The 16,602-nt window shown below is 43.8% G+C and overlaps 1 protein-coding gene across 1 annotated transcript in view; it reads left to right on the top strand.

Moving 5' to 3' along the window:
- The window catches only part of LOC126188242 (probable enoyl-CoA hydratase echA8), an 83,766-nt gene that overhangs the window by 45,172 nt on the left and 21,992 nt on the right, over window positions 1-16,602 (top strand). Inside the window, exon 4 of the mRNA XM_049929801.1 lies at window positions 13,948-14,097. Within this exon, the coding sequence (XP_049785758.1) occupies window positions 13,948-14,097 (150 nt within the window). The remainder of the gene's footprint in view (window positions 1-13,947; window positions 14,098-16,602) is intronic.

Below are 16,602 nucleotides of genomic sequence, written 5' to 3'. Positions count from 1 at the left end.
AGTGTTCAGTGTCTGCTTCACAATGTGTGCATTCCAGATCCTTTCTCTGGTACCATGTGCCACAGAATTTGAATCTGCACCAGACGTCATGGACGTCGAAGACCCCTAGAGGTCTCTGCATCATCGCGCTGTAAGCCGTGGTGGCGCGCGCCTCCTGGTCCACATTTAGTGTGAGGGCACCACAGTGGAACATGTGGTCCCAGCGGCCAATAGCAGTGCCCAATTGTGTATTTAAGTGCCTGCCTCTCGCTCAGCCAGCGAGTCTAATCATTGCGTGCGTCTTGACCTATCGCCTCGACAACAGACGGCATGTTTACCGTTCTTTGTTTTCATTACTAGCGGACGTCTTGGATTCATTTGGTTGTCTCTGTCACTCTGTTGCTTCTTGCCCATGACCGCTCTGGTCACAGTTACAACATTTTTGGCGACTAGGTAAATGGTGGTAGTTGTTAGCTTGGAGGCAAAGTTGGTCTGTCTTCTGGAGCAACAGCAGCAGCTCATGCAGCAGCAGCAGCTCCAGTTAGACATCTTGCAACAGTCGCTGTGATTGCTAATGGACAAAGTTGATGCCCGGGATGCATTACCACAACAGCTTCCGAGTCCTCGGGTGTCCGATGCGTTCCCACGTCCGCCGTCATTCCTACGCTAAAGAGGACTGGGAAACCTACTTACATTGGCTCAAACAACAGTTCATGACTTTTCATGTCACAGATGACTCCTTGCAGCGGTTGTTGTTTTTGTCTTGGGCCTCCCCAGACACATTCTTTCTTCTACGCAAGTTGGCACCATTGTCCGATGCTGTGGCTCTCTCTTTCCAGGAGATATGCTTTTTGCTGACAAACAATTATTCCCAAAGCTTCCATGTGGTCGCCTCTCAGCTGGAGTTCCACCAGTACCATAAACAGCCTGGTCAATTGTATCACTCCTGGGTCACAGACTTGCAGGGTCTCAGCCATCGATATGATTTTACATGCATCAATCAACAGTGTAAGGCTTCGTATGCAGACTCCCTGATCCGGGATGTGGTGGTTCAGCTGGCTCCCGATCCTGAGGTCTGTACTGCGGCACTGAAACTCGATAGCCCCTCCTTGGAAGAGATTCTCCGCATTGCCCACTCCTTTGAAATTGCTCAAGTGGCTAATGAGCGTCTTATGGCACAGTTGCAGGTGGTGGCGATCAAGGCGTCATGGCGGGTTCTGCCCTCGCGATGTCAGTGTGGCCCAGCCGACAGAGGCCAGCACCATCGGGACTCCTCATTGTCCAATGTCTCAATGGCATAGGCGCCTCTGGTCGCCCCTCGTCGCCGGTCACGCGGCCCAATTCCATCTTGCCCAGAGTGCTTTACTACACATTGTCAATCTGATTGTCCTCACTACTGGGAAACATGCACACTGTGTAACAAGGAGGGTCAGATCCGATCAGTTTATTGTAGTCGCTTGACTGGCTCCAGTCCTGCCCCTCCTGGGCTTCAACATACAGTCCATGTGCTGGAATCGGTCATCCCACAGGATGACCCGTCAGCATAGAAGCTTTTCCTCATGCTCCGCCTTTTCACTGAGGATGTCAGTTTTCAGGTCGACACTGCAGCCACCAATTTCCTGATTAATATGGTGACATACACCTGGCTGGGCTCTCCTGAGTTGTCACCTCTCTCTCGCCATTTGGTCACCTACAGAGATAGTTCCATTTCCGTGCATGGGCAGTTTGTTGTCCAGGCAACATACAAGCATGTTCCCCAGCTCCTTACCCTCTTTGTCATCAACCATCCATGAGCTTCGAATATTTTTGGTCTGGATGAGTTTCCACTGTTTGGCATTTCAATTTCCGATGAAGTTAAGGTCATTTTCCATGGCTGTTCCTTTTCAGGACTTGGACGATCTGTGCTCCGCTTTTGCGTCGTTGTTTGCAATAGATCTTGGATGTGCTTCCGGTTTTCACGCACACATCACCCTACGGTCGGATGTGCAGCCTCGCATTTTCTGGGTCTGGCCCCTTCCGGTAGCCTTACGGCCGGCAGTCAAGCAGGAACTTGATTGGCTCCAGGCCGCTGGCATTCTGGAGCTGTGACTTACAGTGCTTGGGCGACGCCATTGGTGGTCATACGGAAACCCAATGGGTCCCTTCAGTTGTGTGGGGACTTCGGCATTACAATCAATGCTCAGTCCCTCGTTTACACTTACCCCATTCCCCGACAGGATGACCTTCTCACCAAGCTTGCCGGGGGAGAGTATTTTTCAAAGATCGACCTGGCTGAGGCATACCACCAGTCACCCTTGGATGCCGAATCTCAGAACATCATGGTTCTCAGCACACTTTTCGGACTATATAAGTACAAGCGCCTTCCCTTTGATGTCTCTTCAATGTTGGCCATTTTCCAGAGGTTCCTGGAGCAGCTTGCACAGCCTATCCCTGCCTGTGTGAATTATCTGGATGACATCTTGGTCACCGGGTGTTCCCACCAGGAACATTTGCAAAACCTCAGTGCCTTATTTCACGCTCTGCAATTTGCAGGTTTACGCTGTCGGCTGGACAAGTGTTGTTTTTTTCAATTGTAAGTGGAATACTTAGGCCACTGGCTTAACAATGAGGGCATTCGCCCTTCGGATCGTAATTTCGCGGCCATTGAGGCCCTTCCTCATCCCTAGGACTGAGCTCCAGGTGCTTTTGGGCGAGGTTACTTATTACTTAAAGTTCTTGCCCCAGGCTGCCTCTGTTGCTCAACCCCTCAATCACTTGCGTCGCAAAGGGGAACCTTTTGATTGGACTCCTGCCTGTGACCAGGCTTTTCTCCATTTAGAGGTGATGCTGAAGTCCACCCCTTGCCTTACTCCCTTCTCTCTGGACCGCCCCTTGGTTGTTGTGGCTGATGCGTTGGCATACGGCATTGGGGCCATCCTCACGCATCGGGATGCCGATTGCTCTGAACAACCCATCGCTTATGCCTCTAAGACATTGACCACAGCACAATGGAACTACTCCCAGATTGAAAACGAGGCCCTGGTGATCATGTTCACCATCCAAAAATTTCACATCTCTCTCTTTGGGGCAAAGTTCACCCTCCTGACAGACAATATACCCTTGGTTATGCTTTTTGGACCCCATTCTTACCTCCCAGAGTGGATGGCTCTATGTCTCTACTGCTGGGCATTGTTTTTACGAAATTACACTTACACCATATGGTATAAGCCCACTGCCCACCATGCTAACGCGGACACTTTGTCACACCTCCCAGCAGCCCCTGATCCTGCCATTGACCAACAGGAGGTCCTCTGCTTTCACATTGATTCTGCCTGCCGGGATGCATTGGACGGTCTGCCTCTTATGGCTGCTCACATTGCCGCGGCTACCCTCCGTGACCCTATCTTGCGGCAGGTCCGCACTACGTGGTCCACGGGTGGCCCTCCTGTGTTACACATCAGATGCAGTCTGGTTTCAGCCCCTGGCGCCACCTGTCCCACAGGCTCTCCGTGGTCGCTGATGTCCTGCCACGGTTGCCACAGCCCATGGGTGGCATGTGATGTTGGTGCAGACGTCGAAAGGGTTGGAGTGCTGCCATCATAATCAGCTCCGCCCGCATGCACCTGCAGGACTCGCACCACCGCCTCCTCCCCTACCTCGGACTCTGGGTCGGCTGTCATGGATACCTCAGGCATCCCTTCCTCCCCGCCAACAGCAGTTGATGAGCCGGCTCTTTTCCCCACTGCCGCCCACCTCGACACCGTCCGGGGCATTTCCGCACATACGCCCAAGTTTGAGGGGGGAGTGATCTGGTACCGTGCGCTGCGGAATTTCAATCTGCGCCAGACATCATGGACGTCGAAGACCCCTAGAGGTCTCTGCACCATCGCGCCGTAAGCCGTGGTGGCGCACACCTCCTGGCTTACATTTAGTGTGAGGGCGACACAGTGGAACACGTGGTCCCAGCGGCCAATAGCGGTGCCCCCGATCGTGTATTTAAGCATCTGACTCTCGGTCAGCCAGCGAGTCTAATCGTTGCGTGCATCTTGACCTATCATCTCGACAACAGACAGTGTGTGTACCATTCTTTGTTTTCATTACTAGTGGACTCGTTCGGTTGTCTCTGTTGCTTCTTGCGTGTTGTCGTCATAAGGTCTCTCTCAATTATCCGTCGTTGTTTCATGTCCGTCCTTTCCATTTGTTTGTATATTCGCGGGCCGCTCTCCATTTGGTCCCACCGTGCTTCCTCGGTCACCCCGTGACTGTTCTCGTTGCGGTTACAACTCTTTCCTCCAGCACCAGATTTTCTGAACTATGCAAGTGGGAGTTATCCTTGCAACACATCATTTGCTCCCATGATCCTCCTGACCTCAATCTTCGCTAATCCACTGCATCCACACCCTCTACCCAACAGTCTCCCATTTCTATGTCCTGTCACTTCCTCCCAGTCCACCAGATCACCATTGTGTGCCACAAAAACTCACCATCTCCAGTGCCCATGCATTGCATTCCTAGCCTATGCACTTGCTGCCTCAGCCTCTCTTACCCTGACACCTGCTGCCTCCCTCCAAGCTGCCAGCTACCCTTCTCCAACCCCTCCTGATGCTTCCCACCTCTTTCTCCCTCTATCCACCCCATCTGACACAATGATTCAGCGCAGTCCACCTGCCAAATTGTTGCAGTCCTGGCTTTCTGTGTTCAGTTGTTGTGTTGACATTCAAAACCAATTTAGCATGTTTATGACAAGAAATGATCTCCCTGCCAATCAAAATACCAATTAGGAAAGGCAACTGTGTTTAAAGAGCATTCCATTCATCAGTCATGATCACTGATGGAACAGCTTACATAAAACTGCTTATTTGTCTGAGGTGGCCTTAATGTTGTCTCTGTATTTGACCAACCTCATCCTCTCCAAAGAAACCATGTTGGGAATGATCATATGGAAACAAGAAGCCAACAGTTATACTTACCTTAGCAACACATACCTATTTCACCAACATGGTCCTCTCCAAAGAACTTATAATGGGAATGGGCAGATGGTAACAAGAAGCCAACAGCTGCACTTACCAATTTCAGTCAGCATGGCACAGCAGTACAAATTGGAACAGCAGTAACATCAAGGGTGGTTACAGATATATTGTCTGGTGTGCAGTCTGGGTGGTGAAACTCTGGCAGGAACATGAGGTGACATAATAGAAGATGGTGTGACAGCCACCATCTGTGTGTCTACCTTACATGTCAAAAATTCTGAAGGTGCTTCGACAAACAAAAAATTAAGTAAAGCTGTGAGGACGGGGCATGAGTCATGCTTGGGTAGCTCAGTTGGTAGAGCACTTGCCCACGAAAGCCAAAGGTCCCGAGTTCAAGTCTCGGTCCGGCACACAGTTTTAATCTGCCAGGAAGTTTCATATCAGCACACACTCCACTGCAGAGTGAAAATCTCATTCTGAAAACAAATTAATAGCTTGAATCGTCATGTTAAATGCCTTGTTCCCTAAGACCTGAACAGGCCTTATAGTGCTTATATCTCTTAAAGATGGAGCTGAGAACATATACAGCTTACATAACTGAGTTTCTTACAAGTTCATATACACTGAACCACACACACACACACACACACACACACACACACACACACACACACACACATATGCACACAACTATTTTGTGTGTTCACTGTATCCAGCCCAGATGACCAAAAAATGTATGCCACTGTTCACTTGTAGGTCTCTGGTTCGTGCATTCATACTCTTTATTTTCTGAGTGTATAGTATGATATACTATTAACTGTATATATCACAGTATTCAACACAACTCAAGTAGGCCATGGAAATTAGAAAATATGTTAACAGTTTTAACAGATGTATTGGTTAAGTATATAGCTACTTAGTTTTACTGCTCGTTACAATGGAAAGATAAACTTGGAGTTATTATTTATTCACAAAGTCTACACACTGTTGTTGTAGTGCAATACTCCTCACATATTGATTTTTTACATTTTTTGCAACTTTTTCTTGTTTTTGTTTTGTTTATTTGAGATGTGCTTGCAAAACAGTCACAAACCATTTTCAGTTATACAAATGCATTTAATTCTGACTGAGCCTACACTCATTTGGGAACTAAAATTAGAGGTCCTTTTATCATGCACTCAATAGTGGATTACACAGAAAATTTTCTCAAGATGTGTATGTAGATGTAGATCAGGTGTACCGATGTTAGTATACACAAGCACCAGGTTATTCCTCATTTGTATCTTAGGATTTGATGGTCTAAAGATAATGGAAGCCATTACCAAATATTTTCCCAGAACCAGTAGAAATAGTCTGTGTCTATAAGTCATGTTCTTTGTTTGAGGATTGTTTTCTATGTAAATAACATATGCTGCTAAGGAAGCAATATCCAGAATATTGTAAAAAATGTTGGGGCCCATCTCTGTGTTCTTCTTTTTACATGGTAATGGCAACAAAACTTGTCCATATTATCAACATGCCTTTTATGCTGTTATATTAATGCATAACATGTAGCTTTTAAAGTGGGTCAAAGTGGATGCATCATAATGTATTGTGAAAAACATTAGACCTGCTTTTCTTCTACTTTGGGACATATGGACTCAGGGAAATGTTATAATCACTTAATCAAAATACAGGCAACAGTTCTTGACCTGAAGGTTGCATTTATGAAGATATGTAGGTCTTACTTCTTTTCACAGTACCTTTTACGGACAGGCCCAGTCATAAACGGCCTTACTAATGGTGGAGTTGTGAAAAAATTGTCAGTGATTATTAGAGACCGGATTATATGCATTTGCATATTTGACTCCTTTTCACCGATTATTGCATATTTTAACTAAAACTAGTGATGAGGCATATTTCTGCTCTGTGTTTACAATATTTTAAAAGTTTAGACTGGAGGTCTTCAGCTCGATCTAGTTTTGATGTCTCACTGATTGACCGCAACCTAGAACTATGTGCAATTGTTAACATTACAGAACAACAACATGAACAGGCAGACTGAGTCAATGCTCCTGCGCCCACGTCCCCAGTTAATCGCCTCCGCTGTCATACCGTTTGCGTCAGCAACAATTAAATTAAACTACGCAAGCTTTTAGTCGCATATCCATTGCTTCAGTTTAGCTTTCTATTTACTTGTGCACAGTTGAACTTTTTTACGATGTGTAGGTGTGTTGTGCGCCATGCCGTCCTGAAAAAGAAATGTCGTTTCATAGATAGCTGACCATCCTGGAACATTTACATATGACAGAATTGTTTTATATTGTCAAGTTTGCTAGAAAAACGTTTCATGCAAAAAAAAGTTTCCAATAGACCGGCATTTCAAGACAAGTATTCATATCACAGGAATGCAGAAGAAAGGACCACGACAATTTCTGAAAATAGCAAGCTGCAGTAGCAGGCATTTGTCCAAAGGTAACCAAAAAAGTCGATTTAAGATGGATCTAAGTGAAGCATTCATTGCAAGCACTGTTCCTCTTCACAAACTTGCAAACCCTATCCTCAAAGATTTCCAGATATTGCTTAAATCAAAACATACCAGATGAATCAACATTACTTAAAAATTACATACCAACAATTTACGTAAATGTTCTGGAAGAAATACACAATGAACTCAACAGCAGCATTATCAGGATTTCAGTTGATGAAACTACAGGCACTTACAGCTGTTACATTGCAAATTTAATTGTTGGTGCTTTAAAAGAAGAGCCTTCTTCTTCTTATTTAGCAGCCTGCAGAGAACTTGAAAAAGTGAATCATTCTGTGATTGCCAGATTTGTGACCGAGGGGACTAGACAAATATTTCCAAAATCTTCTGCAGATGAAAGGGTGTTTGTGTTTCATTCAAATGCCGCTCCTTATATGACCAAAGTAGGAAAAGCCCTCCGAATATTTTATCCCAATTCGATTCATGTCACACGTTTTTCTCATGGAGTACATCGCCTTGCTGAAAAAGTACATTCCATATTTGTAAATGCAAATAAACTGATTTCATCCACAAATAAAGTGTTTCTAATGGCTCCTGCTTGCATCAAGTTCTACAAAGAAAAACTACTAAATGTGCATTTACCTCGCAAACCAGTGGTAACTCGTTGGGGTTCATGGGTCGAAGCTGTGTTGTTCTACAATGAACATTTTGAGGCCATTAGAGGGGCAGTAAATGACTTCCATAGTGCAGAGGCTTTGTAAGTTTGCCAGTGCAAGGAAGCTTTTAATTATTCTAGTATTAAAAAAGACATTGCTGTGATTAGCACTCATTTTCCCCATTTACCGGCAAATATTAAAAAGCTTGAAACTCGAGGTTTGGGGCTGAATGAATCTATTCAGTTAATGAATAAAATTATTCTAGTGAACTCCTCATTGCTGGAGGTATTCCCAAGAAAACTTAAAGAAAAGTTTGAAAACATTTTGAACAATAACCCACGCTTTGAACCCTTGTGCCAAATTGATTGTTTTATTAATGGGATGGGCGAACTTTTAACAGAAAAAGTAATTCCAACATAGCACCCAATTTCTAATGCTGCCCAGTCACCTCAGTTGACGTAGAATGGTCCTTTTCTGCTTATAAAAATGTTTTGAGTGATTGAAGACACAATCGTACTTCTGAACATTTGGAACAGTACTTGGTCGTTTATGTTTACAATAGTATAAAAATGTAAAATAAATTGTAAATGATTTATTGGTCCAATAGTATTAATTAAAAGTTAATGCTGTTCAAAAAATTTATGATTGTATGTTGTTTTTTTAAATAAAATATTACGGAGTTTTTGAGCATGCCTCTCTGTGGGGTGATTATCTTGAAGTTGGTCCTGTACATATCGATTGTTTCGCTGCAACACACCTGCATCACATCCACTTGTTACCAACAACAGTAGCAAAGAAGGAACAGTTCTTAAAATTAGGTATGTGTTCCCATTTTGCAAATTTTTAGTAAATAATCCCAGAATGGCCCCCTTCCTAACCTCTGCCAGATAGTATTCAGAAAATGATATCAGTGTTCTAAATGTACCGATTTCTCATGTGGCTGGTGTTTTTCATCATAACTGATATGCACAGTTTCAACTTTGAGATATAATGCATGCAGTATCTACCATGTTTTTTTATTATTTGATCTTGCACATTTTTACACTTTTCATGCATTTTTTAAACATTTTTCATGCATATTTTAAGGTTTTTATGATGCATGTAATCCAGTATCTAGGAATTATATTTCTCCTGGTGCCTATGAAATGGTAGCATACATCTTTTGCTACCCTCTCCTTTTGATTAGTTTCTCTATCAGGAGCAGAGTTATCTGTATAAATTTGGCCGGTTATTGGATCAGAATTTTGAAAATCATAAACCCACTAAATCTTCAAGCCATATTTGGCTGGCTTTGTGGGTATGTATTGTAGTGGCAACTTCCACCACCAAATGTAACAGCAAAACCAAATGTAGCGAGAAGAGGTAGAAGGCACTGTATTAAGATTCGTCCGAGCTTTCCAAGTGATTTATTGTTTCCAGCTACAATACTATGTTTCACAAAACAACCTAATGGATCCAAAAATTCATTATCCTGCAATGGTTCAGTAACACATACTGTACCCACAGGTGGATTCGACTCCACACTTACCCAAAGCGACTTCCCGGTGCTACCAGACACACACTCAAGCAGTTCAATTGGTTTGTTCATTATGTTGAACACCCCTCGCGACAACTCTGCATCGACAACAGTTTCCCCTAGCTGAAATAACATTCCACCAAGTTCCACAGTTCATTGTCCAAGGTCAATTTTGGCACGATGTTGATGCAAGAAATCTACTCCTAGGATCATGCCATAGCCCTCGCTTACTCACGGTACTACCTCCATGCAGGCATCAAATCGGACTTTCCCTACATGAAAGTCAACTGTCACTGACCCCAATATTGTAACCTTCTTATGCCCCACTCCACGCAACCTATAACTTGGTGGGTCTAACTTCCTTCGTCCCATTAAACTCTTAGTAGCTACTGACACTTGCACCCCTGTATCCAACAAAATCTTAAATTTTTTAGTTCCTATGGATCCTACCACTGAACATTCCACCTCTACATACGTATTTGTGGCATTGAAATTAAACGAGAGCTCCCTCTGCTGTTTAACGATTGTCCACCCCTACTAACTCCCCTTCTCCATCCTCCATGCTGCTGATTTCCGCCCCTTCTTCTATTCTTTGGTGACTAGGTACATTGCCTCTGCACATGTCCTGTACGACCACACCTATAACACTTTATTCCCGCTGTAAATACTGCTTGTCAGTCACGTACTCCTGTTGCCAGGTCTGTTTCCTCACATTGGATTGCCAGCTGAATGGCCGAATACAAATATGTTGGAGTCCCTTCACGCACTTTCCGTGACATATGTTCCGGTAACCCCCTCAAAAATACATCAAGTGCCCTTTGCTCGGCCCTTTGCAACAGAACACCATTCGCTCTGACCCAACTCGTAAGTATACTCATTAATTTCTATTATCCTGTCTGCAAATTTCTCTACCATCTCCCTCTGTCTCTTTGTCATTGTACTCAACCTCTCCCTAAAGCACCGAGCACTGTTCTGTTTCTTGAACCTTTGTAAAAGCCGCTCCTTCAACTGCTTAAACTGTCCTGCCTTCCTTAAGGCCTCAGAACACCTTACATATGTCTTCGCTTCACCCATTAATCTAATCTTGGCTACATGTAACAACTGTTCATCCGACCAACTGTTCATCACAGCTGAAGTTTCCAAGTCCTCCACAAACGAGCACACATCCTCAGATGCCTTGCCAGAAAATGGAGTAATCATACTCATGGCAATTGGATCAATCTCCTGTTGCGGCACCTTAGGCCAAAACGACTGATCCGATGCAGTTTCCCACTCACTTCTAGTTGTTAATTCACTTCTCAACTGCGTATTGTCTGCTGTCAGTTGTGCTACCTTTTCCAACAAAATCCATACCGCTTCTGGTTCCGACACACCTTGTGTTCCTGACTCTGCTATTGTGTTGCTTTTGTTCCCTGTTAATCCCAAAACAAAACAATTAAGTACAAAAATAACCCAACTCACTACACCTCTGTACCATCATACTCATTAATGTCATACCCAAACCAATACAAAAGTAATTAAATGCCATAAAAAAATTCTTACTGCCCCAAATACACTAACACTTACTCTGACAACAAAAAATACTATGCCCAAGCAAAACATCTACAATGGCCTGCCATGAGCCATACCCAAAAACACAAAAAAGAAAGAAAATGTCCAACACTCAAAAGAAAACTGGTCAAAACTCACCACATCTTGTGACTATAATGCAGGCGGTGGGCTCAAACATCGTACTGTAGAGCCAACGTCCACTGTTCTGACACCAAATGTAGTGGCAACTTCCGCCACCGAATGTAACAGCAACACCAAATGTAGCGGGAAGAGGTAGAAGGCACCGTATTAAGACTGTCCGAGCTTTCCAAGTGATTTATTGTTTCCAACTATAGTGCCCCGTTTCTCTCAGTCTGTGTCACCCAGGCCGGCAATGCTGAGGACACCACTTCGCTGTCTGCGAAATGTCTTGGTGCGGAATGGCTGCCTCAGTGACCCATGCATGCACTGCTATGTGTTGGCCTTGTACGGCAGTGGAGTTGCGGCATTGTCAGGATGTGCCAGCAGTCAACTCAGCAGCCTTCTCCTCTGCTGCCTCAGTGCCGTCCGCTGCAAAGCAACCCGCACCGCGCTCCCTCACCGACATATCTAAGAATGCAGTGACAACGAGCGCCCACGATCTGGTGTACGAATCTGTGGCCCTCACCCTGGATGTCTCCGGTGCATGTTGGAAGCCAAGACGACTGCCCATGGTAGCGAGCCGTGGAGTGGCCCGTCGCTGGCTGGCTACGGACCCCGTGTCAGCTTCAGAGGGTCGAACCAGCGACCATCTGGGCATTGGAACACTGGTGCCCCATCTGCTGCTGTGTGTAGCCGGTGGTGTGACATGTCCCACCATCCAGGAGAGCTGCCACACTTGAATGCCCTGTGTTGGTCTCAGAGGGTCAAACCAGCGACCCGCCGTGGACTGGAATGCTGGCACCCCATCTGCTGCTGCGAGTAGCTGGTGGTGTGACATGCCCCGCCATCCAGGAGAGCTGTCACACTTGAATGCCTTGTTAGTGAACCAGCACCTACTTATACATGCCTGTGTGCCTCTGTTTTGATACCACATTGCTCTGAGTCATGTACTCATAACAATTAAGTTGCGCCAGTGGGCCCTTTCTTCCTGTAACTTGCACCATGCAAACTGCTGCATTTACTCTTTTCAGCAGTTTAATGGCCCTGTGGCCTACATTCTACTTCACAACCGCTGGTAGCATAACTTACTGTCAACAGGCCCATGCCTGGCTGTAACTCGTGTGCTTAAAAATGTTGTACCAAATCTAACTTTCCTATCTTAAACTGTGGTGCCGTTACAGTATTGAGTAAATCTTGTCTTTCTTTTGTAAGGGGAAAGCTGTTTATCAACAGTGAGGTGATCAGGAGGCAAATAGTTTATCAAATATTAAATTTAGTATTTCAAATATGTCAGATATTGCAGTAGCTTTGTCACTTTTCAAACGCTCATCCCTAGTGTTCACATTGTCAAATCCTATAAGTCAGATTATCGGCCAAGGCCTTTTGAGGGCTAAACTTGCACAGTACAGAGGAATGCATTTGTTTTCCACATTTGCTTTGTGTGTTCACTGTTACAGAATCTTACTCCATCTTCAGGCCACAAGTGGCCCATCGGGACCATCCAACCGCCGTGTCATCCTCAGATGAGGATGCCGATAGGAGGGGCGTGTGGTCAGCACACCGCTCTCTCGGTCATCATGAGGCTGAGTGCACCCTGAGAAATGGCAACAGTGCGTGGCGGCCTGGATGGTCACCCATCCAAGTGCCGGCCAAGCCCAACAGCGCTTAACTTCGGTGATCTTACGGGAACCGGTGTATCTACTGTGGCAAGGCCATTGCCTACAGAATCTTACTCCAGCTGTAATCAGTATATGAAGATAGGCATAAAATTCTTCAGTTGTAAATGGCTTCCATACTTTTGTTGCTCTTTCCAAATTTTGTTGTACCTGATTTGCCTTCCTGTTGGTTTCACATACTACTATATCATGCATTTCATCCATAAATATACTCTTGAAGGTGTCTTTTATAGAAATAATTTTTGTTGCCCGTTATAGATCAGCCCTCCCCACAAAATATTATGCTTGAATAACTTTCAAGTCACAAAAGGTTCCTTATGCCATTCAGTTCCATCTTTACCATGTAGAATGCCTGCAGAAAACAAAATTGCTTCACTGTTTTTGTCAACTCTATCATTTTCATCACTACTCTTATAACTAATCTCTCTTTCAACTTCAGTATCATTCCAAGCATCAATGGCATCTTCAATATTCGAAGCTTTCTAATTTAATCTTCTTTTGCTTTAAAGTTTAATCCACTGTATTCAGATTCAGAGAGTTCTCATATATCATCAACGAGAATTCAGATTTGAGGTTCATTGTAGCAAAGCTTACACTATAACGAATAGTTCATAATGTGCAACAGTAGCCAGCAAGAATTAGAATGCACTGTTGTGATGATGTACACCCAGAGTTGAGTGGCTGTACAACAATAAATTCATTGGGTTCCTCTAGTAACCAGTTTATAGAAGAAGGTATAATTTTTTGTGTGGACACAAGGATTAATGAGTGATTAAGTCGCCTCTTCAACATAACGTGCGATTGCATGAGACAGCCTCAATAAATTCCCGGGTTACTTCCTTATAACAATCTTCCCAGCAAAATACCAAACTGCAATCTTCACATGACTCCATTCTGAAATAGGTATGCATTATGTACATTAATAATTTAATATAGCAAGCAAATCAGATACTAGGGACTGGACGTAATCTCTACTTCTTTATACATTTGAATGACTGCACATTTACATCTGAACTAATCTTGTTTTTCACAGGTGTACCACTTGTAGATGGTGGCACTGTTCGCTTACAAGCAATGGTTGGCCTGTCACGAGCACTGGATTTGATTCTAACAGGACGACCAATTAAAGCCAAAGAAGCCTTTGAGTGGGGTCTTGCAAATCGAGTGGTTGCCTGTGGAACAGGTAAACAGTATGGAGTTCTTCTTATATAGTCTTAGCACTCAGTTAGTGAAGGAAGCAAATAAATAATGGCAACTTCCGTACTTCAATGTGTGTGCTCTGCGTACAGTGACACAATTTGTTCCTATCATAAACAATTTAAATTCATCCTTTCTCTCTGTGCATTTTATTCTGTTACTTCACATAGACTAGTTTACGTGTCTCATCTTTTAAAAATCCACACAGTATATTGTTTCATGTTTTCACATTATTAGAATTGACCCAGTACCTTCAAAGAGTAATAAAATATTAATTAAAGTTAAATTTGGAACAATATTCAGTTTGAAAATTTCACAGCAATTACTTTTATTGTGATCCACTCTTAGAAATTTTATTTTCAAGAAGATATGCCAGGGAAGCACCAGCACCTGGAGCAGCTTCTGCATGATGCACAGAGGTCCTGCCACAAGAACTGAGCCACTTCCAGAAAGTATTTGAGGAAAACTGTTACTGAAGAGGTTAGCCACCTCCTGAAGATGTGTAAAATGGATTTAGTTTCAGGGCTCCAACAAAAATTTGGCAATTTGTGAGACCGATAAAGGTGATGTAGGCCTCAGAATCCCCATAATATACTAAATGTCATGTGGTGTGGACAGTTTTATGTGAGATGGAATGTGTGCACTGTTGAATAGCTCCAGATAGAACATGAGATGTGTTCCACCTACAATAGCCTCAGAAATCAATTGTAGCAGAACATGCTCTAGAAAACAGGCAATGAATTGCTTTTGACAAGACTTACATTATTAACTTTAAAATGTCTGTGGAAAAGCATAATAACAGAAATTATAGAGATGACAACATCCCCAATAAAGATGACACTGTGCAGCTAAAGCACAACTTGGGATACAGGACACAGTGATACTAGTTGAGGCAGGCACACAACTAAAACATTATCTTATATGTCATTGGAGTGGACACCAGTGATGTCACAGTTGGTAGCATGGCTGTATATAGATGGAAGCAGCAACCGCATGACATCCTTGATGGTTTTTGTTGTATGGGCTTCTATATGTGGTCTAAGGCATATTGAAAAGGAAGGATAGGTCACTCAGACTCAAGAATGAGAGGACCTACCCATTATTGTCCAGAAGCTTAGTGGCATTTTTAGGTTTGTAGAGTTCTCACGTGTTCAACTGGATCACATTGTAAGTTCACCATGATATTTCGGCAAGCAGGCTCATTGCCAACTTCACTTGGTTCCTGATGACTACTGCTCTGCTTGTGTTGGCATCCTACATACATTGGCTGTTACCCTCTCCTTCACTCTGCTCGTGTCACTATCCGCGCAGTCACCACGGTGAGTGGTGAGGCTGGCAACACCCAGCTGTGGACAAGTTGGGCATTGCTCTCCTCACCACCACCCACTGTAGCAGCTGCACGGATGGTGACAGGAGTGGAGTGATGGAGAGGGTAATGGCCAGTGTGTATAGGATGCCAACATGAGCAGAGAAGTAATCATAAAAAAATATCAGGAACCACCTCAAGATGGCAATGAGTCTGCTGGAGTATTGTGGAGATGTTATGATGTGACTCGGGTGACACCAAAGAATTCTATAAGTTAAAAATTTACCAGGAAAACATCAGATCACCTTTTTAGGCTTGTTTATATGCCTACTGACCACTCTAGAACATACTACTATTGCTGGAGACATCATCAGACACTATAAAGACTCACATGCAGTTAGGAGAAGTGATCTAAAATTATATTAAACTGATTTAAAGAAATAAGTTTCAACTTACAAACTTGCAGATATTTAAGATAATTCTCATTTATTGTTCCATCTCAGTTGCACACTTTTTAATTTGATTGCATGTTTTGATCACTCTGCATCATCTTCAGATCTAAAACAAAGTAAAACGAAATACACTGAAGCACCAAAGAAACTGGTATAGGCATGCATATTCAAATCCTGAGATATGTAAACAGGCTGAAGACAACACTGTGGTCGGCAATGCCTATATAAGAAAACAAGTCTCTGACAAAGTTGTTAGATCTGTTACTGCTGCTAAACAATGGCAGGTTATCAAGATTTAAGTGAGTTTGAATGTGGTGTTACAGTCAGCACCCAAGTGATGGGACACAGCATCTCCAAGATAGCGACGAAGTGGGGATTTTCGCATACAACCATTTTACGAGTGTGGGGCATTTGTAGCTGGAGAGATATAGGACCCCTGATATGTCTGGATACAACTTTGGCAGGTGACATGTATGTAACCATCCTGTCTGATCACCTACATCCATTCTTGTCCATTCTGTATTCCAATGGACTTGGGCAAATCCAGCAGCACAATGCAACACCCCACACGTTCAGAATTGCTACAGAATGGCTCCAGGAACACTCTTCTGTGCTGAAACACTTCTGCTGGCCACCAAACTCCCCAGACATGAACATTATTGTGCATATCTGGGATGCCTTGCAACATGCTGTTCAGAAGAGATCTCCACCCTCTTGTACTCTTATGGATTTA

This window comes from Schistocerca cancellata, chromosome 5 (genome assembly GCF_023864275.1).
Source record: "Schistocerca cancellata isolate TAMUIC-IGC-003103 chromosome 5, iqSchCanc2.1, whole genome shotgun sequence".
NCBI classification, from domain to species: Eukaryota; Metazoa; Arthropoda; class Insecta; order Orthoptera; family Acrididae; genus Schistocerca; species Schistocerca cancellata.
Note: the sequence above shows the minus strand (reverse complement) of the source record. Positions and strands in the feature narration are given on the sequence as shown.